The 23,027-nt window shown below is 50.6% G+C and overlaps 1 protein-coding gene across 3 annotated transcripts in view; it reads left to right on the top strand.

Moving 5' to 3' along the window:
- BEND5 (BEN domain containing 5) overlaps window positions 1-23,027 on the top strand; it is a 211,546-nt gene that overhangs the window by 39,949 nt on the left and 148,570 nt on the right. The window contains exons 5-6 of one of the 3 annotated variants that reach the window (XM_036351598.1): window positions 320-533; window positions 8,375-8,898. The exons of the other annotated variants lie outside the window; for them this stretch is intronic. Of the exons in view, the coding sequence (XP_036207491.1) occupies window positions 320-533; window positions 8,375-8,532 (372 nt within the window). The 3' untranslated portion in view covers window positions 8,533-8,898. Of the gene's footprint in view, window positions 1-319; window positions 534-8,374; window positions 8,899-23,027 lie in introns of those variants that run through there. 3 annotated transcript variants of the gene reach the window in all.

Below are 23,027 nucleotides of genomic sequence, written 5' to 3'. Positions count from 1 at the left end.
ACCTGCCTCATTGAGAGACTTTGGCCCCATTGCTTCCCCTTCCATAACCTGGTTTTTCCATCTGCAATAAAAATAGTGGCCCAGCACTTCCTCCCAGGGGTGCCAAGAAGAATCGAGATAGTGGATGTGAAGTGCAGGAGTAAGGCCTGGTATGCAGGAAGTGAGGACCACATTTCCCTTAAAGAAAGCTAATGAGCTAATGTAGCATTTACGGAACGGACCCCTTAGCATTGTGCAGGAATGTGCTTTAAAGGACGAGGAAGCTTCCAGCTGCCATGCTGTCCGACTGAGCAGGTGCTTGCGTTCCTGTCCCTTCCAGGTCCATCTGGGAAGCGGGATCTGGGTTGACGAGGAGAAATGGCACCAGCTACAAGTAACCCAGGGAGACTCCAAGTACACAAAGAACTTGGCAGTCATGATTTGGGGAACAGATGTTCTGAAGAACAGAAGCGTCACAGGAGTTGCCACAAAAAAAAAGAAAGATGCTGTCCCTAAGCCGCCCCTCTCGCCTCACAAACTAAGCATCGTCCGAGGTAGGTCGCTGCAGAGAAACGCTGGGGGCAGGGGGGGCACTGTCTTGTCCTCTGCTACGGTGGACCAAGCTGGGTTCAGCTCAGCACACACCGGGGCTGCCGTGCCAGGCCCAGGCTGGGCTCCGGGACCCAGGAGCGGACGTGCACCTAGTTCCAGAAGAGCTCCCATCACCAGCAAATGAGCCCGTGGACACGGTGCAGTGCATGGGCAGGCACGGGAGAGGGGCAGGCCATGTGTCAGGGAGCTCATTCTTACGGGAAGGAGGCACAGCCAGAAGTCAGGGAAGGATTTCTAGGGAAGGGTCACTGCATTGGGCCCTGAAGGGTCCATCAGACATGGAGATGCAAATGTGTAAAGAGAGATACTTCTGGAAGCAGAAGCATCTGGAACAAAGGCAGGGAGATGGCAAGGGAGCGCTGCTGTGTGCAAAGCAGAGGTCAAGGCTGGGGCACAGTCTGTGCAGCCCTGCATTGTGCCCAGAGCAGTTAATGACGTGCAGACCCATGAGGGGCACTGGTTCCAGCTTCTTTCTGGTGTTTGGGGAGGGTTGGGGGCCAGCAAAGAGACAGGGTGTCATTGGTCTCCCTGATAATTTAGCTATATCCTGGACACTCTGATTTTTCTCTCCCTCCTCCTGGCCCTCCTCCCTCCCTCCCCCCATCTTCCTTCTTTCCTCGCCTCTCCTGCCCTCTCTCCATCCGGTCACTAAGCTCTTATTCCCGGCCAGGCCCTCTACTGGGCATTGAGGACACAAAGAGGGATAAGCACAGTCTCATCTGTAAGGACTCACAGTCTCTCAGGAAGATGAACACAAGAACGGCCAGTTACTGCCCAGACAACACAACTGACAGAGACCAGCGAGTCTCAGTGGAAAGTGCAGGCAGCAGAGTACCATAGTGGTTGCTGATTATCTGAGCACCTACTGTTTCAGGTTCTGGGGTTTTTCTTAACAGTTCCATTTTTTAAAATACTTTTACATGCACTCACATCTAATCCTCCTCACACTCCTACTATTGGCTACTCTCATTAGCCCTGTTTCACAGCTGAGGACACTGAGACACAGCTGCCAAATAACTTGCCCAGATCATAGAGCCGGTCTGGTGGAGCCAGGGGTCCAGGCGGGAGGCTGGCTGGGAAGCTGCGTTTCCAACCCCTGGTCTCTGTGTGCCCGGCTCCGAGTTTGTTGAAGAAAGTAGCACCCAATCAACCCCCACGTACACATTGAGCAGGCCCCGTGGCAGGTGGGGGCAGCTGGCAGATGTGTCTGTGAACAGGTCAGGTAATTTCAGGTGCTGATGAGGCTGTGAGGCGTCACAGGTGACATGGTGGGAAGGAGAGGGCTGTGCAGCTGGTGGCGGGAGGCCTGTTTAAGGAGAGAATGTGAGCTGGGAACAGAACGTGCAGGGGGCAGCCCTGCGAAGGTCTGAGGGGTGCTGAACAGGCAGAATAAAGAGCAGGCAGAAGGGCCGGCACGCTGAAGGGGTGAAGAAGGCCCGGCGGCCATGGAGTGAGGGGAGAGGGAGGTCAGGGAGGTGGGCCAAAGCCAGTCTTGAGGCCGTGAAGGCCATGGTGAGCGGGCTGGATTTATCCACTTACAGGAGAAAGGCAGTGAGGTCCTCACATGGTGGAGTAACCAGTGGGACATAGGTTAGGAGGCTGGTGCAGTGGTCTTGGGAGAGGTGATGGTAGCATGGAGTAAGGTTGGCACTGAGGGGAGAAGAATGGCCAGATTTGGGTGTATTTTGGAGGTCAGGAGGCAGGACACAGACATGGGTGACCAGCCTGAGGTCACAGCTATAAGGTTTCAGCGCCTGGATTCTAACCCACTCCTCTAGACCCTGGCCTGGGGCTTGTACTGTATAGCACGCTGCCCACCTTGCCTGGCTGACTCATGATTAATTGATTTAGGCAGCCACGTATATTTAGACAATCAGAGGTAACCTTTAATCAGCCCGCTGTCTGCAATGGTGGAGCTTAATTTGGGAGGTCACCCTAAGATAGAGGCCTTCCTGGGGAGGCAGCCCTGGCCCGCGTGATAGGTGGCACACCTCTCTTTCCCTTATTCATGTTGGAATGTGACTCAGCAGGTCCCAGGTGCCTTCAGATGACTGGCTGCCCCACTATCGCCACGGGGTATGAAGTCGCCTGCCGTGTGTCTGCCTCAGGCACTAGTCTGACCACACCAGCTTCATCTCCAGGTTCTCATGCCTAGCTCAGGGCCTGCACACAGTAGGAGCACAGGAAAGGAGGGCTGACCAAGTGGAACCTTGAGACCTGACTGACCCTTGGTGTGATGCTTGTGAACCACTTTCCCCCCAGGTCTCAGTTTCCGCCGCTGAAAACCTGCCTCTTAGGGCAGCTCAGAGAACTGTCTAGGATTAAGTTTGGAAATAGTTATGTTTGAGGTGTGAGAAGTTATCAACCTTTGCTGACAAGTGAGCTGCCTCTGTGTTGAAGTTCGCGGTTGTTCAGTGCTTTTCAGCTTTGAGGCCCTCCCCGTTGGCTCCCTGGGCAGTGTGATGGGAAATGGGAATTGGGGGCAGGGGTCAGAAGCCTGGTGTTGAGCCCCAGCTCTGCTTTGGCTTAGCTTGGAGCTTACCCTGGTTTGTAGCATTTGCTTTTGCTTCCCCAAGCCTAGTGCAGCATCGGTACCAGGTAGATGCGTGGTGTCTGCATCTGTACAGCCAGGATCACATCCTTATCCCGCCTCCCCAGTGGGCCAGATAGATGTCTTCACTGTGCTTTAAACCCCATTCAGAGGATGTGCTGTGCCACACCTGCAGGCTCACCTGGAGCCCCCATTCTCCTGCCTCTTGCCTGTGTCCTGAAAGAAGAGTTTCCTTCTCGTACTTGGGGCTGGGCATTCTTTTCATCTGTACCCTAGCCCACCTGCCTTCCTGAGTACCCGTTCCTCCAATTATATGTCTGTTCTACGGTTCCTTTCCAGCATGATTTAAATACACTTTGATCACTCATTCACAAAACAAACAAAATGCTCCCCAGAGGCCATCGCCATCACCCAGCTGCCACCACATCTCTCTTCCTTTTCACATGCAGGTTTCTTGCAAGAGTTACCCACACTCACTGCCTGTGTTCACTTGCAACTCCCCTGCCATGGGCCTCCACACCCAGCCCTCTGCTTAATCTGCCCTTGCCAGCTTTCCCAGTGACTTCTGCTTACTAAGCCAGGGCACATCTTTCACCTCCTCCCAGCACTTCGGGACCTGACCACGCCCCCTTTACTGAGAAACCAGACCTGCCCAGTCAGGTTCCCTCCTGCCTGTCTGCTTCTCATTCACCAGTGGGCTCCTTCTCTGCTGCCCTCTCCTCTGTCTCCAACCCTCTTCTCACTCTGTCCACAAAGCTTCCCTCAGTCCCGCTCACGGCCCATTGTTCCCACTGCCCTCAGTGAGCCCATGGTCCTAGGGTGAAACCCCAGGCACCTCATTCTGGCCGATGCCTGCCGACCTCTCCAACCACCACTTCCCATTTCTTCCTGTGTACTAACCACAGAGGCCTTCTTCCATTGCCTTCCTGATCCCACTGCCAGCAGTGCCCTTCTCCCATCTGCTTGTCCTGCCTCCTCATTGTCCTTCAGGGAACCCTGCCCCAGCTGCCCGGACCAGTGCAGCCTTTCCTTGCTATCATATCACCCTAAAATGTCTGCATAGCATTTCCTACTTGCTTATTTACTTGAAATTGTCGTTCTCCCTCACACCCATTAAAACATAAGCTTTATGGCAGATTATTGAGGGCTAGCATTATTAAGTGCCCAATAACCATTTATTGAGTCAATGAAAGATGACTCCTAAATCTGTATTTGACCTCAGTCCATACTTCTGAGTTCCTGACTCACCCATCCAGGTGCCCACTGGCCATCTCCTCATGGGTGTCCCATGGCCTTGGCAAAGCTGCCCACTGACAGCTCTCTCCTCCGGCTTTCCCCAAAGCCTCTGCCCTCTGTGTGCCCCATCTTGGTGAATGGCACCACCAGCCAGGGACCCTGAGATGCCTCATCCTTGATCCCTCCACATGCCTCACTCCCCTTCTGTTCTGCCCCCAGTACCTCTTACACTGTCCTCTCCATCCCCCTGCCACCTCATAGTCCAGGCCACACCACTTCTCCCTGCACTACTCCAGCAGCTTCCAGACCCTTCTCTCTGTTGTGTAACTGCATGATCTTTTGGAAACAAAAATATGATCTCGTTACCATCACCTGTCATAGCCATTATTAAAGGGTAAGCTGCTTAATGTGTCATACCAGCACCATCATAATGTGGCCGCTGGCTGTAGCGCCAGCCTTATTTCTCAGCAGTATTCCCTCGAACTCTTAAGTTCTTGCCATATGAACTACCGCATTCCCTGAACAAGCCTGTTCTCTCTCACGTTAGGGAATGTGCAGATGCTTTCCCAGTGCCTGGGACACAGGTCATACTCCCCACTCTCCACCCATGCGGCTCTGCCCGGCTCTCTGCTACTCACCACCCAGGTCTGCTCGAGAGAACCTCCTTCACAAAGCCTCTTAGTCCAGAGTGCCCTGTGCCTGCCTCTCTTCTCTTCTGACTGTGTCTTTGCCTCCTGGGAGCCTGGCCCAGCAACCCCTTTGAGCCGAGAAGTGCTTGCCTGGCATGCCAGTGAAAGGAAATTGACTCGCCCAAGGCCTTCACTGGCCAGACCAGAGCTGAGCAGACCGAGCTGGCAGGTGTGCCTTGCCCTAGTACCCGTCTTACTAAAAGACATTGCTGGTTGATTGACTTGCTGCAGCCAGGCAGGTCTGAGGGCTCTCCCATCCCACCACACTCACCATTTGGGGCCTAATTGTTTGAGCTCTCCCCGATTGCATTTGACTGGCTTTGCCCATGCAAGCTGTCTGCTGGATTGAGATTGTATTTATTTTGTATGATTTTATCACATTCAGCCACGTGTGCAGTATAAAAATGACAAAAGCTTTGACGCTCACAGGGTTGGTGAGAATTTTCTCTTCTCTGATCTTAGAATCATTTCTTCCTGGATCACAGGGGATGGTGTGGCCCTTGACCCTGCTTTAGAAAGATGAAAGCAGGAGGGCGGGACAAGCTCCAGAATGACAGTGCAACCTTATTGAGGTCAAGTGACCTTCTGCAGAGTGTCTGCGTTTTCCCCAGGAGCCCAGCACTAAGTTCTGGTTAATTTTTATAACTTTCTTAATAGGACACATTAGCACCATTATAAACCTTGTTAATTAAGCAATAATCTCAAATGCTCCCTCGCAGAGGGAGATGTTCCTGGCAACAGCAGATGATTAATATCTGGAGCCTCACGAAAGCCTTTCGTCACCCGAGGGGCCACTCAGCGCTCTCACCCCCGGGACACGATGATTGGAATTCTGCGGAGGCCCCTCTGAAGCCTCCCGCTGTCTGCACCTCCTTTTCCTGCATCTTCTCCAGCTCACACTGGGGGCTCCGAGGGCCCTCACACCTGCTCTCCTTCCTCTGCTCCTCTCTCCTCTGCTCTTCGCCACCTTCTGACCTTCTGGAGGAATGGTCTGACATGCTGCTCTCCTAGGTAGTGACATAGACCAGAGAGGTTCGCACTAGAGGTTGCACAGCAGCTAGGCTGAGAGCCAAACACCTGAACTTCAGAACCATGCTCAGCACAGGTGTCTCCCTCATTTGCTTCAGGTGCGAGCACAGTCACTGCTTTCCTCTTGCCCAGGCCTGGAGAGGGGATGCCCAAGTGTTCCGTTCCGCAGGAAGACAGTGTGGTTGCAGTTTTATTACTGTGATCAGTGCTTTGACAGAGAAAGACCCAGGTGAGGGTGGGAGCACAGAGGTTGCAGGCGGAATGGAGTCTCCTAACTCAGACTGGTAGGTTCCAAGAAGGCTGAATGGGGAAGAATGAGTAGGGTTTAGGCACGTGAAGGCCAGGGCCAGGGTAATCTTGGAAGAGAAGAATGAAGACACTGATTTGTGAGACAGCTTGGAGTGAAGAGGCAATTCAGGTGGATAATGGCAGAGGTAGGGCGGGGGGCAGACAGGGCCCCTACCTTCTTGTCTCAGTCCCGATGGAAAGGCCAAGGCAAGAGGGAGTGGAGATTAGTCGGGCGTGGGAGTGGTCAGGAGGTAGTGGTGGTCCATTCAAAGTATTTAAAGTCTGCTCTGTGCAAAACCCTTCTCGGCGGGATGGGAGGGTGCCCCAGAGAGAACGCCCGCAGCACATGCACCTGCAGCAGGGTGACGCCAGGAGGCAGGCTGGCCTCATGCCTGGAAGGGCTGGTGGGTGGGGAGGGGGCAGCAGTGGATTCTGCCCATCCCTCCTGCCTTCCTGCAGGCCTCAGGCCCCTCTCCTGTACGTGCAGGGTTAGCACAGGGCAGCCTCTGTGATCCCCCCCAGCCTTGATGTTCTGCTTCTCTAAGGATAACCTGCTGTGGGCTGGCCTGGCACACAGATCTTGTGTATCCTCCATAGCCATCCCCTAGGATTGGGTGGTCATTCCTGGCCTATAGGTGAGGTAGCTTAAGCTCCAGGAAGTTAAAAAGTCTAGCCAATGTTTCTAGCTCTCTATCTCTCTCCCTTCCTCTCTGTAAAAAATCAATAAAATATATTTTAAAAAAAATAAATAAAAATAAATGTGGCACATTCCCCAGCCCTCTTATGTCCTATGTCCCCTCCGGTTTTGCTGGAGAAACATTAATTCATTAATTTAACAGATACGTACTTAATCTTGCCTTGTGCCAAGCACTATGCTAGGCACTGGGAATGAACCGACGTATATACGTAAAATTATTGTAACAACCCCATACGGTGCAGTGTTCTTTCCAGTTTGAAGAAGGTTCGCATAAAGCTTATCTCAGATGCCTCCAGGCAGCCTTAAAAAGAGACACTGGTGTGTTGTCCTGGTTTGGGAGAGGAGGATCTGGCTAATGACTGGCACCGGGTCCCCAGGCCCTTCCTTCATCTCAGCAGATGGCAGACTCAGTAAAGTGGCTGTGCTCAGCCTCACTGTCAGTCACACAGTGAGATGCCACTTCACACCCGCCATGTTGTCAAAACCTTAGCAACTGACCACGTCCAGTGGAAAGCGTGGGGCAACCAGTCCCGCACACACTGCTGGGAGTGCCCATCAGCAGAACCGCTTTGGGACACAGCTGGCTGGGCATCGCCTAGTGAAGCTGAGTGTGCACGGACCCTGACACAGCAGCCCCTCTCCCGGGCCGTCCTGGGGAACCTCCAGCACAGGTGCCCCGAGACAGCGCCAGGGGGTTCGCAGTCACAAAACCCTGGAAACCACCCAGGTACCCACTGGCCGTGAACTGCAGCGCAGGCTGTGGAATAGTCACACAGTAGGACATCACTCTTCAAGGGAAATGGATGACCTGCAGCTTACATTTGAAATGGGTCCATTTCAAATCTTTAATATTGAGGGGGGAGAGGAAGTCAGATTCTAGAGAGTATGGGCACACTGAAAATAAGTAAAACAAAACAAAACAAAACAAAACAAAAAACTGGGGAAAGTAAACAATACCTTCTTTAAGGATGTATGTGTGTATGTTAACATTAAAAGGAAAAGAAAGGCAGGAGACTGGTTACCTCTAGTGAGGACGGGAGAGGGCCTGAGGGGGAGGGGCACTGGGGGCTTCAGAGGGGAGCCGGGGAGCAGGCACATGGGTGTTTTATCATTATTTTTAAAGGGTACATTTACTGCATATAGGTTTTATATGAAAATTTGAAAATATCGCTGTGCCAGGTAAGTGAGTTGGTATTTGGGACATGTCCGGAATCACATCCCCCTCCCTGCTCCAAAGATTTGCCTCAAGTTCACCATTAATCCTCGGCCTTCCTGTTTCTTTCCCCTGTCCAGAGTGTTTATACGACAGAATAGCACAAGAGACTGTGGACGAAACAGAAATTGCACAGAGACTCTCCAAAGTCAACAAGTACATCTGTGAGAAGATCATGGATATCAATAAATCCTGTAAAAATGAAGAGCGAAGGGAAGCAAAATACAATTTGCAATAAACTTTGGATTTTTCATAAAGCCTTCTCGTTTTCCTTGTGCGGCGTGTGATTTGCGGGCCACGGCGCCGTCGGATCAGACCCATCGCGCCCAGTGGCGCGTGGCAGGGAGCCAGTGGGGTTCCGGGGTCGCGGCTTGTGCTGAACTTGGACCTCCCACTTCAAAGAAGGCGGATGGATGTGCGGAGCCTCGGGCATGCCGGCACCAGTGTTGTTCCGGGGATGGGAAAACGTCTTTCCTGCGGGGGATGGAGTGTCTCTGACCTGCCTGTCACCTGACCCAGAATGCAAACTGATATTTTTACCATTCAAGGACTTTTATCTCTGTTTCTCTATTTTGTTCTATAATAAAGCTCATTAATTCTTTGATGTAGATACTCATTATCCTCATTTATTTAAAGATATTAAGTGTACAGTGGAGGCGACCAGTGTTTGAGGGCGGAACATTCAGGCCGGAGGTGGGAGAATTCATAAGGGATATTCTGCCGATTACAGCTGCGAAGGGCTGTGTCAAAAGCAGATTGCTTTCTCCTTCAAAGGACAGATCTAGGACCGGTCGCCTTTCTCACTCAAGGCGACCAGAGATGCGGCTTCTGGATAATTTGAGTGGAGTCGGGGCGGTGATGTTAGATGTGGTCCAGGGTTGCCGTCGGGAAGTTGGGGGCAGGTCACCTGCTCTCAGTTTGTTTCTCTTATCTTGTGTCTCAAGTGGTCTTTCATGTTAGATAGTTTTTATCTCATTCAGTAGCTGAGCCTCCAAGGTGCCTGGTGTACAATCTGATAAACCACCTTTGATCTTCCTGCTGATTTGCACTTTCCTCTCTGTGATGCCTGTGAAGTCAGCTTGGTACATTGGAAGTGGCAAGGGTTTGGGCTGAGCATCTGGGTTCCAAACCTCGCCCCCTGTGCTCTGATTTTAACCTCACCTCTTCTGTTTCGTAAGGAGATGATATCTACCTTGCAGGGTTGCCATAAGGAATATATATATGGCCAATAAATGTTGGCGATCATTATTTTTTCTTAATTTCTGGTTATTGGCTTTTAGGCATTGGTTGGAAAATGTTGGCCTCTTGTTTCTCTAGTGGGTTACCCACTAGACCAGTGGTCGGCAAACTGCAGCTCGCGAGCCACATGCGGCTCTTTGGCCCCTTGAGTGTGGCCACGAAGTTTCAATTGCACTGTACGTGCGCGCCCACATGTGGTATTTTGTGGAAGAGCCACACTAATGGGGCCGCAGTTTGCCAACCACTGCACTAGACCATTAAACCACTGGTGGTCTGTAAGCAAAAGCTCAGGTTCCTTTATTTAAGGATATTCAGTGTAAGTGGAGGTGACCAGTGTCCTTTGAGGGTGTAAGAAGGGAGGTGGCTGCCTCTGAGGAATTTTATTCTAGTAAATAAAATAATCCTTTATAATGTGAAATACTATATGCTTGCTAATAGGATGTAGATGTTAATTTCCTTTATTGGTATTTTCCTAGCTCTCCCCAAACTAGCAATGTGATCTCGGACCCATCACTTAACTTCTCAGAGTCCTTATCAGTACAATGAGGAAAACAATGCCTATGGCGCAGGCTGTGTGGATAATTAATAGTAATAATGGCAGAGACAATGGATACTAACTATGTGCAAGAACTTCCCTAAACGTTTGCCGTAGGTTCCTCATTGCATGAGGTCAGTAAGGTTAAGGGCAGTCGTGTTCAATAAATTCTTGCTATTAGATGTGCTCATTTTAATGTCATGGAGCGGCTTGGGCATGTGTAGTACGGAATGCATGAGAGACTGGAAAAGGATGCATCGTACTGGAACTCATCCCTCCCCCCCCACCCCCACCCCCCAAAAAAGCAGGGCAAAGGCACAAACACCAGACAGCTGTGCACTTCTCTGCAGAGACTACTGCAGTGGGTACCTCTTCATAGGTGCTTTTAGATGGGTGGGGGAAATAGCATGGGAATCTATGTTTAAAAACTGCTAAGACATAGGTGACAGTGCTCTGTGTAATGTATGATGCACATGTTGGGGAGAGAACAGTGCTGTGAAAGGTGTTGAGATCTGAGTTCGAATTCTGACTTTACCACTTCTGGGAAGATTACCTGACCTCTCCGGGGCTTGTTTCTTCTAAAGTGGAAATAATGATCCATAACTGAGAGCTGTCGTGGGGAGGGATCCAGGTGGCACCTGGAGAAGGGGCTCTGTGAGTCTCTACAAGCCACGCAGTCAGTGACCCTCGGCGTATAAGGCAGGATAAAATCAGAAGTGGGCGTGGCAAGGAAGCACCCGAGAGCCGGGATGTTTGACGCACTGGTTACTGAGAGGTTTCTGAGCATCTGCTGTGTACCTGGCACCCTGCTACTGTTATACGAGGGCAAGGCCGTCATTCTTAAACCCACACAAATGAGGAAATGGGCAGAGTTAGCATTGGAGCTGGGTCAGAATCCAAGTCTGTGCAATATCTGCCCTTTTCACTCTTCCCCAAAAGATGCATGGACATTATGGTCTGCACTGAGAGTCTAGCCTAGCGGTTCTCAACCTGTGGGTCGAGACCCCTTTGGCGGTCGAACGACCCTTTCACAGAGGTCGCCTAAGACCACCCTGCATATCAGATATTTACATTGCTATTCATAACAATAGCAACATTACAGCTACGAAGTAGCAACGAAAATAATTTTATGGTTGGGTCACAACATGAGGAACTGTATTTAAAGGGCCAGAAGGTTGAGAACCACTGATCTAGCCGTGTCATCTCAGGTACGTTCCGGAGAGACCCCGCCTAAGTAATCAGTCAGTGGAAATTATTCCCGTTAACTGAAGCCATTTGGAGGAACTGGGAATTGCACTAATTAGGAGGGTCCATAGTTTATTACATTCACAAAACTCAAGTGGTTTTTGTGTTAGACAAGGGTTTCCTAAACTTGCCCAATCTTAAGAATTTGCTGAGGTGCTTAAAATACAGATTCCTGGGCTCTGGTTTGGAGAGCTCCTTTCAGTAGGTGGGAGATGGAGCTGGGAAACTGTATTTTAGTACAAGGGCCGCTGTTGAGCAAGACCAGTCTCGCAGAAGTCCTGCTTTAACGAAGGCACAGGAGTAATTCCTAAGTGAGACAACGTGCTCCCTCTAACATGCCTGAGGACACCTGAAATTGAGAATAAATTCTCTCAAAGAACTGAGGGTCTGCCTAAACCTCACTGAGAGCCCACTACATGCTGTTCGGTTGGACATGATGCGGAAGGTGGCTTCCAGCCCGGGCACCCATGATTTCCCCTCACTTTCACCCTTTGATTCTTTCTCTCCATCCCTTTCCTTCAGTGCCAGTGAGCTGTGGGGGACGGGATGGTCACTACTGAGCCGGCAGGGCCTGAACCAATGAGGCTGGGCACTGTCTTCAGAAGCCCTGGCAGCAAGTCCCCTGGCCCAGATGAAACACGAAGATGTGGCTTGTTTGTATTTTCTGGCTGAGGAAAGTGTGTTAGTGACTGTTATGTGCCCAAGGGTTTCTTGGATACATTTCTAAATGATGCCATTTTTTGTAATGGCAAAGGAAAAGCACTTTATAGAAATTTGGGGGAAGTAGAGGAAGCATTCCAGATTGCACTGCTGCAAGCACTGTGCTGTGCCTCTTCTAGTCTTCCCAGGGTGCGGATGTGTATTGTATGTGCCTGTGATCACAGCATACAGCAGGTTTCTGTCCTTTCCTTTCCATTTAACATGCTTTCCTGTTGCTCCGGGAAATTATGGCCACCAGTTCCAACAGCTACTCAGTGGACGAACCTTGAGCTACAACCAGTAAACATCTGGCCAGCTGTGTGGCTGACCCGCAGGGCTGCCCGTTCACGAAAGGCCGCGCTGAACACTTTGGTCTAGCACGCGTGGTAGAGCGAGCTTGGTTTAGGAGGTCATTGCATGAGAGTCCAATTCCCAACTCCAGCACCTTCTACCTCCCTTAGAGTGACTCGCTTTATCTTTCTGAACACCATCTTCTTCATCTGAAAAACAGAGAAAATAATGTCCAATTGTGGAGGACTGAGAATGTAATTAAAGGGCCGCAGGGAGAGTGGGTAAATGGCCAGCAACCTACCTCTCCTCTCCCCTCCCCTCCCCTCCCCTCCTTTCTTCTCCCTTCCTCCCCTCCCCTCCCTTCTCCCTGTGCCCATTCAGTCTTCACCTGAATGGACTATCTTGTGTCTGACCTGCTCTGACCTTGGCTTTCATACCTGCCTTTGGCCGTCCAGACACCTTGTGCTCATCCATAGTGCCCAGTACTCATAGGCCTTTCCCTGTGCGCTCGGACCTCAGCCCCCACCTCTGCCACCCAACTGGCCCATTTGCCTTCCTGGAATATTTAGGTTGTTGTTGAATATTTTTGTTTTCAGTTTTTTCATATATATATATATATATATATATATATATATATATATAATCATTTTCTTAGGGTTGTTTTACCTGGATCAAAAGGAATGACATTTTTACATTCTTTGATGCACATACTAGTAATGGGTGTGACCATGTTTACATTATTTTGCCAACTTAGGTGAAACCAGTGCCTCATTATATTTTCTTTGATTATTTCCAAGACTACACATCTCTCTCCAGAGTTTGGTGTATTGGAAACAAAAAAATAATAGCTTAACCTACAAGCATCTCCAGTAGAATCCATTTCATTTTCTGTGTTTAGTTTTGTCTGGATCAACGTGTTTACTCTGGGCATATAATTTTCACTTTGGTGTCTGCAAATAGACACACCAACAGATACTGTTATCATGTCTTTTGAAGGAATTGGTCAGTTTCTGCCAAGCATCTTCAGAGGCTCACGGAAGCTAAGGGTCAGTAGTGAACTTATGGGTCCTGTGCCCACATCTCTCTCCACTGGCTTCCAGGCCATGCTTGCCTACCTCCAGGCGTGGGAATTCATCCTCCTACCCAAGAGTCCATGCGGTCACTGCCATTACTAAGATGCTCTCTCCGGGAGCACCCCTGAGACTTCTCTGATCATTCAGGTCTCTCCACTGAAGCCATGCAGAGCCCTTGGCAGAGTTGAACGTGGCAGTCATGTCTCTGCACTGTCTAATAAGTAGGTGAAGTTCTGTTTTATTGTTTCTCACATGAGGGATGCTGCGCAGGAAAGAGTGGAGACCCTGGATTGATTGATTTGAGAGAGGAAAGGGGGAGAGAGAGAGAGAGAGAGAGAGAGATTTCTTGCTCCACTTATTTATGCATTCACTGGTTGCTTCTTGTATGTCTCTGGACTGGGATCAAACCCACAGCCTTGGCCTATCGGGACGACATTCTAACCAACTAAGCTGCCCGGCCAGGGCCAGAGACTCTGGACTGAGACAGCTCTGTGTTTAAATGCTGACTGCCACTTACTAATATGTGACCTTGAACAAGTTCTTAACCTCTCAGCTTTAGTTTTCTCATTTAAAAATGAGAATATGATACCTCCCTCGCCAGGTTGCATCAGGAACTATCGAGTATGATGTGAGTAGAGCGCCAAGGCGTTCAGTTTCTTCATTCCCCGGCCCTGAGAACTCTGACTGGATGGTTGCTCTTTCATAGATGGGTCCCTATGAGGTGGGGCTCAGGACTGGACATGACTCCAGGAAGGGCCTGGCCAGCCCTAATGAAGGCAGGTTGTTACCTCTTACTCCTGGACGGCACATGGCCTAGCCTTGCGTAAGCATCTGTAGTGGTAGAATGATCTCACGTCAAGTTCATGGTCACCAAAGCCCATGGTCCTATTAAGCTAGTAGTTCATGCTCCCTCTTCTTGGCTCACAGTACTTGTCCCTTTAGTTCACTGTGTTTTAAGAGAAAGAGCATAGATTTTGAAGCCAGAGAAATTCACATCAAATCCAGATCCTGACTTCACTGTGTACTAGATGAGAGGAAACGTTGCACAGTCCTGGCCACCTGGTCTGTTGCGCAGTAATCACACTGGCCGACTGAGCCAGGCCTGCAGCCACCGCAGTCCCAGGCCTCGGCTTCAGCAAAAGTGTTTTGGGTTTTTTTTGTTCCCTTTTCCTTTCCCTTTTCATTCTAACAGCTCTTTATATCCCTTCGCACCTCCATTGTGTGTGTCTTCAATATATTTCCTAAATGAAACACAGAGCTTTGCATTTATCTCTGTTCCATTTCATCGTATTGGTTTCAGCCCAACATTCCAGCTGGTTGAGATCTTCTTTTCCATTTGTGTTTAAAATATAAAACAAAATCTGAGGAAAGCCAAAAAAAAAAAAAAAAAAAAAAAAAAAAAGAGCCAAGAGCCACAATCTCAAGAGCCAAGCCCAACTGCACGTTCACTCCTGGGCGCCCCTCCTGTCTTTCCGTGGGTCTGTCCCTCCCCTCTCTGTTCATGGCAGCCGGCCAGCCTTCCATTGCTTTGTCTCTGTAACACTGTAGGTAGGGCAAGCATCTCCCCTCAGCGGCCTGATTTGTGTGGCTGCCATTTTCATGCCCTCCCCAGCACGGGACCATGGTTACCTTATTATCTCCTCACTACGTGTTTTGTTGTCTATTTTCTTGATATTAGAGATAATGTTGCCATGATCCTCGATCGTTGTTTGTTTCTTAGAGAAAATTCCTGGTAGCGAGCTAATTGGGTTAAAGGGCAAGAGCATTGTTATAGTCCTTTACATGTGTTGTTACATTGCTTTCCAAAAAGTGAGTTCCTGCCTCCAGCAGGGAAGACGTGCAGGTGCCATTTCCCCACAACCTCACCAGTATTTGGAATTTGTAAAGAAGGTTGGCACCCTAACCGGTTTGGCTCAGTGGATAGAGCGTCGGCCTGCGGACTCAGGGGTCCCAGATTCAATTCCGGTCAAGGGCATGTACTTTGGTTGCGGGCACATCCCCAATGGGGGGTGTGCAGGAGGCAGCCAATCGATGTTTCTCTCCCATCGATGTTTCTATCTCTCTATCCCTCTCCCTTCCTCTCTGTAAAAAATCAATAAAATATATTTTAGAAAGAAGGTTGGCAAATGAGCTATGGATACAGAAGTGCTTTTTCAACTTCTTCCAGTGTGAATTGTCTGTGTAGTCATTTGGGTATTTGAGATCCTTATGGAATTTTATATCATGATACATCCTTCCTCTCAGTTTTATAGGATAAATATGATCTTTTGTATCTTCACCAAGTTACCACTCATAATGCTTAGTTCAGTGAGAAGGAAAGCCATGTGGTCCTCCACTAGAGACCCACTTGCACTTACTAACTAGCCTTCTCTGAGCTGGGTCGTTCGAGGCGCTAGACCACTCCATCCTGTGTGACCAGGTAAGGGCTCGAAGACAAGACCTCTGAGCCCATGCCTGACAGATGAGAGGGCTGTGAGTTGATCGCTTGTCTGTCGGCCTACTCCCCTCCATTCATCTTCTACATGCAGCACATCTACCTGTGCCCAGCACTCCGGGGGTCAGGGACTCTGGGGAGTCACACCTCGAGTGGCCCCAGACCGTGTCCTCTGTCCTGCATTTCACAGGACGCCCTCTCAGCCACTGCTGACCAGTCACTGGTCTAAACGCCCGAGACACAAAGGAAAACACAGAGAACTTAAATTCTAGTGGAGGTGGAGTGGGATGGGCAGGAAGACAAGCAGAAGACGTGATCGTTAAGAAGGTTGTAGAAAAAAGGAAAAGGAGAGCTGGTGAGACAGTCTGAGTGCGGGGGAGGCTGCATGGAGAGGCGGGGAGGCGGGCAGTGTGAGGTCAGAAGCCCTCCCAGAGGGGCCCCTGCCGCAGGGCCTGGTATCCAAGGAGACACAGATGTAGACATTACCTTTACATTACTATTTATTAAGCACTTATTATGTACTGGACACTCCTTATTATTTATTTCTCACACAACCTTGCAGGGCAGATTACTATTCCCATTCCCATTTCACAGACAAGGAACCTGACTTAAAGACATTGAGTAACTTGTCCCAGATGGCACAGCCATGACCATGAGCGAGGACTGGCACCACAGCCTCAGTGGCTCCGTTGCCTGGTGTCCTAAGGACTGTACTATAAGCTGCCATAGATATTTTCCTGACACAGGTGTTCCTCCAGCTGAACCTTGCGTGCCCCACCTCCCTGTGACCTTGTACTTCTGTCCCTCCTGTTCTCCCTCCCTCCCAGGTGCTCCCTGCCAGCCTGGGCTGGGGACCCCTCTCCTGGCCCCGGAGCACCGGCTGCTGTGAGCACCCTGTGCAGCAGTCCAGCTGGGAGAGCCCAGAACCACTGTGGCTGGGGTAGCAGCTCGTCTGTGCAACCCCCATGCCCTGGGCCATGTGCGGAAACTCGGCCCTTGGAGGGGTGGCAGAGACTGGAGATGGAAGGTCAGGAGAGGGTGGCACATTGCAGCCTGACATTTTCTCTGCATCAGCTCTTCCCTGAGCACTTCCCTGATGCCCTGAACACAGCACGGTGTGAAGTTAGAGCAGTGGTTCTCAACCTTCCTAATGCCACGACCCTTTAATACAGTTCCTCATGTTGTGGTGACCCCCAATTTCATTGTTACAAATTGAACATAATTAAAGCATAGTGATTAATCACAAAAACAATATGTAATTACATATGTGTTTTCCGATGGTCGTAGGCAACCCCTGTGAAAGGGTCGTTCAACCCCCAAAAGGGGTCTCAACCCACAGGTTGAGAACCGCCGAGTTAGAGAGTGTGGCTTCAAACCTTTCCTCCACTGCTTCTCAGTAGCATGACCTTGGCAGAGTTACTCAACCTTCTGAAGCCTCAGATGTGTCAGCCATGCAGCCAGAAGAGGGGTGCTGGTGTTTCAGGGCTGGTGCATAAAGGGGCTGCACAGGGCAGGCGGTGGGGTGCTCAGACATGGCCTTTCCTGTCAGCAGAGGGGTGCTGAGCATTTAGCCAGGAGCACCCCACCACACCTGTGTGGGACCTTGGGCCTGTCCCTTCCTTTCTAGAGCCTCTGTTTTCTCAGTTATAACACACATGTGACCATGCCTGCCCCACTCACTGACTTCTGCAAGCTGGCATGGCCCTGACAGCAGCACCCCTGGCCCAGGCAGGGTTTGCAGTCAGCAGGCACTACAGCTGGGAGGCACTTCCCTCCAGGGTTCCTGCTCCCCTGCCCCTCCGGCTGTGAGGGAGCAGGTTTTAGCCTCTGATACATTCTTTCCCCAAACTGGTGGGAAGTCCCTGGCCCTGGGTATGAAAAGTAAGAGCCACCACCAAGAGCCAGTCCTTGCAGGCAGGAGGGAGACTGGAGTTCTTTCCAGTGGGTCTTTAAATTATTTTTATTTCGCTGACTGGTGCACTTTTCTGAGCTAAGGAGCTTGGGGGAGATGGTTATAGGCCATTTAAACAGAAAGCCTCATTGTCTCCACCCTCTTGGAGGAGGAAGAGATTTAACCCTTTGCAGCCCAGCCTGCTGCTGCCTTCCCCAGGGCCCAGGAGGGCAGGTGGAATTTGCAGGATGGGGCTGCCCTTCAGGGAGCCTGGCCCAAGGCCAAGTGCACCCGCCCAGACTTCCAGTGTTGGCCAATCAAAGGCACAGCTGGAAGAGAAACCAAGGCCAGTTTGGGAGGTGGGTTGGGCTCTCCCCCCCACCCCCCCGTTTTTTTTTTTTAATATATTTTATTGATTTTTTTTACAGAGAGGAAGGGAGAGAGATAGAGAGTTAGAAACATCGATGAGAGAGAAACATCGATCAGCTGCCTCCTGCATATCTCCCACTGGGGATGTGCCCGCAACCCAGGTACATGCCCTTGACCGGAATCAAACCTGGGACCCTTCAGTCCGCAGGCCGACGCTCTATCCACTGAGCCAAACCGGTTTCGGCACCCCACCCCCCACCCCCCCACCCCCGTTTTAATTTATGATTATAAGGTGGCTTGGTTTCTTTCCCTCCTTTTTTTGCATGTGTGGTTTTGTTGTTGTTGTCATTGTTTTTAGTTTTTAAGATTGAGCTTTTGATACAGACTTCTTTGCTCAGAGTGAGAAGGGCAGCCAACAGCTGCTGGTGCCTCCTGGGGCCCTTTACTCAGCCCAGGATCAGGGTGGCTTCCCCTTAGCTTTGTGGAGCGCCTCCTGTTTGTCCGCATCCACACTGAAGACATCCTGCTTGAATCACCAAAAGAGTGTTTAGGAGTTGATGTTACTGTTTTTATTTCTTCTGGTGAGGACACTGCAGGCCAGAGAGGTTAGAGTTTTTGCACAGGGTCACACAGCTAGTAAGCAGAGGGTCAGGATTCAAGTCCAGGCCCTTCTGAGACCACGCCCACTGTTCTTTTATCACAGCCTCCATGCCGTCCAGTACTCACCACCCACTGGGGCCAGCTGGCCAGACTGCATGGGATGGCAAAGCCCAGGAGTGCTCCTCCTCCCTGGCTGGAGTCCAGCCATGTTCACGTTCATGGGTCCCTGGTAAAGCACCAAGGGATGGTAGAAAGAGTGGAAGCACATGTCCAATAACAGCAGGATAATTACACACGTGTACACACACACACACACACACACACACACACACACACAGAGACTTTCTTCATAGAGCGAAATACCATACAGCAAAATAAATGAACCAGAGCTATGTGCCTCAGCATAAATCAATCTCAAAAGCTTAACATGGAGTCAAAAAAGCAAGTGGTGGAACGGAACTCAGAGTGTGAGACAATGTATGCAAAAATCTTAAAGTAAGCAAAGCAACACTATGGATTGTTCATGTACAGATGTGCCCGGTATGAAAACTTGGCAGGCAGCAGATAGCCCCGCTGTGGGGCAGCCCTTCTCAGGGTGGGCTGGGGAAGAGTGCCCCAGAGACTTCTGTACAGTTTTAATATTTAAGACAAACAAGCAAAAAAGAGAGCAGAAGAAACAAGCAAAAGCAAAACAGTCCCGCCAAGCTATGCCTGGGAGGGTCACGGTGGTGGGGTTCCCTGTATCTCAGACGAAAACTCAGCCCCGCGGCTCCAATGAATCCCCCCACAGGTTCTTGGGAGGATCCAGGGAGAGGTGCCTCGAAGGCTGCAAAGCATTGTAGGCTTGTAAACTGAGGCCACCCACTCTGTGCTCTTTGCTGTCTGTCTTCCTGACTACTCGTGACTTCCTCGAGGGCAGGGACAGGTTTGAAACCACCTCTTGACCACAGTCCAAGCTCAGGAAACGCTGGTGTGTCTGGGCCAGAGCTCCGCATCTACGGAGCCTAGACATGAGCACCTTCTCCCCGGCCCTCCCGCCGCCTCTGTGACCAGGGGCTGTCTGGATGAAAGGTCTCCACCCCTGTGGAGTCATAACACTCATTGCCCAGCACAGTGTCAGGTCCTTCAGGAGAGAAAGGCCCAGAGGAAGGCTGTTTGGGTCCTGTGGGTGCCGTGAAGGGGTGACAGTTGGAGCCCCCCAGCCCCTCTGCCTCCACTCCCAGTTCCCCTGCGGAGCTGAGCATTGGGGGCTGGGGCAAAGGTGGGTCAGTGACCCAGCCTGGTGAATGACTTCCCTGAACTGAGTCCCCAAAATCCTTTGGGATCCTGCATGGACCTGTGAGATGGTTGCCACCCCTCCTCTAGGAAGGTGAGGATGCTGAGGCTGGAATGGCAATAACGGTCAGAGTCAGAACCCCAATCCAAGCCTGGTGGATCCAAAACCTGTGCTCTTCTCCGCGGACCGAGCTGTCTCCACGGACTGGGAAGGCAGCGCTGTCCCTGGAGAAGCCATGTATGGCAACACCATGCACCCCCACTCCCGTAATTCAGTCGACGGGTGGCTGCAGCAGGGATGGGAGTGGGATAATCACGTTTCCCAGCCGACCAGAGTGGCTGCCACTCAGAGGTCCCTTTGTATTTTGAATGTGTAGTCTCTAATTAGACTTTGCCTTAATTGCAAGATTTCCATACGCCGCGTGACTGCGGCGCTCTCTGTCTGGGGATAAACACGTCCATCAAGTGAGAAGCACATTGTGGCTGTCGTCGTGGCCCCGTCATCCGCTCGCCTGTTCCCCACAGTTCCTCTGAGGATGCAGCCGAACCCTCCCCCGCGAAAGTGCTCTGGGGCCCACATTTTAATCAAAAGTGTACCTGCCTCTAGGAAAGAGAGCAGGGGCGCAGCTCAGAAGTGATTAAATTTAATAACCAAAAGACCAGAAAAAGTCTATTTTGCAATGCATAATTTCACTACATTTTTATTTATTTCATCCCGTGGCCACATTCTGTATGCTGTATGGGGACACTTTATTAAAAATGCCATTTATTTTAACAGCAGCAAAAAGGGAAACACCCCCCCAACACACACTGTGTTAAAGGCATTTGTGGTTATTAAATTACTCTTGAGTGGAGGAATGCCTGTCTCCAAATTTACTCCGAAGTATTTCAATAAAACAATCTCAAATGTTTATTCACTCAGCAAATACTCACCCAAAGCCCTTCTGGGCCAAGTGCTGTGCCAGCACGGGATGATGAGACGGAGCTGCCGAGTCCCCTCGCTGCCTCCTAGGAGCTCGTGAGCCGGGGACGGGGGCGCCACACAGTCATCCCAGGGCAGAGCACAGTGCCCAGGAGCTATTCAAGCAGTTTTTGTCTAAGAAATATATATGAATGAATGAATGAATGAATGGAGATAGACCGAGTGCCCTGGTATTACAGAGGTAGGACTGACATCAGGTGGGGGACTGCAGAGACATGAAAGGGTTGATGAATCTTCCTTGAATGTCCTAGAGGAGGTGACTGTGGAGCCTATTCTCAGGTGAGGACGGGGGTCAGGGGCACAGGCGTTATAAGCAGAGGAATCGGGTGAGTGAGGTGTCTCCCTGCAGATGTCTGCATGGCTGCCACCTCTTCCTCCAGACCTTTGCCCACATCTCATCAGAAACATGCCTCCTGTCCACCTGCCCAGAGAGCCCACATATCATGCCTACCCCAGAGCAATTCCTAGTCCTCTTTTGCTGTGTTATTTTCCCCTGCCCTGATATACTGATTGGAATACTAGAGACCTGGTGCATGATATTTGTGCACAAGTGGGGTCCTTAGGCCTGGCTGGTGATCAGGGATGATTGGGGCCAGGCCAATCAGGGCCAGGATGGGGAGGAGGCGATGGTCGCCGGTCCAGGAATGGAAGGAATGGATGCCTGACTCTGCTGCCACCATCGTCGGCACCCTGCCACCGTATAGTTCCCCACCCCCCCACCCCCTCCTCCTTTCCTTGCCACTGCGCTGTCACCGTGGTGGGTGGGTGGTGGGCCGATTAGGGCCTGCCGGCCAGGGGGGAGGGATGGGGCATGAGAGGTTGGTTGCCAGCTCCAAGGAGAGAGCCAGCCCTCACCCCCTGCCGGGAAAGGGGCCGTATCAGCCGCCACCCATCCCCGGTTCTCCGTCCCAGCCCGGGGACCAGCCCCAGTCAGGGGATTGGAGCTTGCTGGCCGGGTGGAGGAACCATGGAAGATTGACTGGCCAGGGGAGGTTGGCTGTGGGAGTGCACTGACCACCAGGGGGCAGCTCCTGTGTTTAGTGTCTGCCCCCTGGTGGTCAGTGTGTGTCATAGCAACTGTTCGTTCCAGTCATTCTGGTCGTTCTGGTTGTTCTGGTCACTTAGGCTTTTATAAATATAGACTAGTGGCCCAGTGCACGAAATTCGTGCACGGGAGGAGGGTGTCCCTCAGCCCAGCCTGCACCCTCTCCAATCTCGGACCCTTTGGGGGATGTCGACTGCTGGTTTAGGCCTGATCCCAGGATGTCCGACTGCCGGGATCAGGCTTAAACCGGCAGTTGGACATCCCTTTCACAATCCTGGACTGCTGTCTCCTAACCACTCACCTGCGTGCCTGCCTGATTGCCCCTAAATGCTTCAGCCTGCCAGCCTGATCGCCCCCTAACTACTCCCCTTCCAGCCTGATCATCCCCAACTGTCCTCCCCTGCTGGCCAGATCACCCCCAAGGCTTTTATTAGTGTAGATATGACCCTTCACAGAAAATTTCACTAACCCTGCTTTACAATAAGGGATTGACGATTGAATCATTGGGGCCAGGCACCAAGATTTCCTTTCTTTGAATAGTGGAGGGAATAATTATCTTGTCTTTAAATTGCCCTGAACATCAAATGAGATAATGACTTAGAAAAGCATAAAAGCACCATATAAAGACAACTGTCTTTTTCCTATACTGAAAAGACAATAAAGTGGTAAAATGAAAAACACTATTTTTATTCTCCCCCTTCCTTCCTTTACAGCCTTTATTTCAACTTTGAAATTTAGAAAAATTTCACTCCTATTTTCATTTTTTTACATTCAATATTATTTTGTATTAGTTTCAGGTTTATTAGTTACAGGATAGTGGTTAGACAACCTTATACTTTACAAAGTGTTTATTTCCAATACCCACCTGGCTTCATACCATCATTACAACACTGTTGACTCTATTCCCTATTTAAGTGACAATAGGTTTACAGGTTCCTTTCAATCTTTCTTTTGTGTTGCTTGCCCTTCCTTTTCTTTCTTACGTCTTCCCTCATTTTCTTTATATAGTATCTCAATTGGCCCTCAAAGCTCAGTGAAGGCACTGGGACATGCTT

Source organism: Myotis myotis, unplaced genomic scaffold (assembly GCF_014108235.1).
Source record: "Myotis myotis isolate mMyoMyo1 unplaced genomic scaffold, mMyoMyo1.p scaffold_m19_p_2, whole genome shotgun sequence".
Classification (NCBI taxonomy): domain Eukaryota; kingdom Metazoa; phylum Chordata; class Mammalia; order Chiroptera; family Vespertilionidae; genus Myotis; species Myotis myotis.
This window is presented reverse-complemented; position numbering and strand designations above follow the sequence as displayed.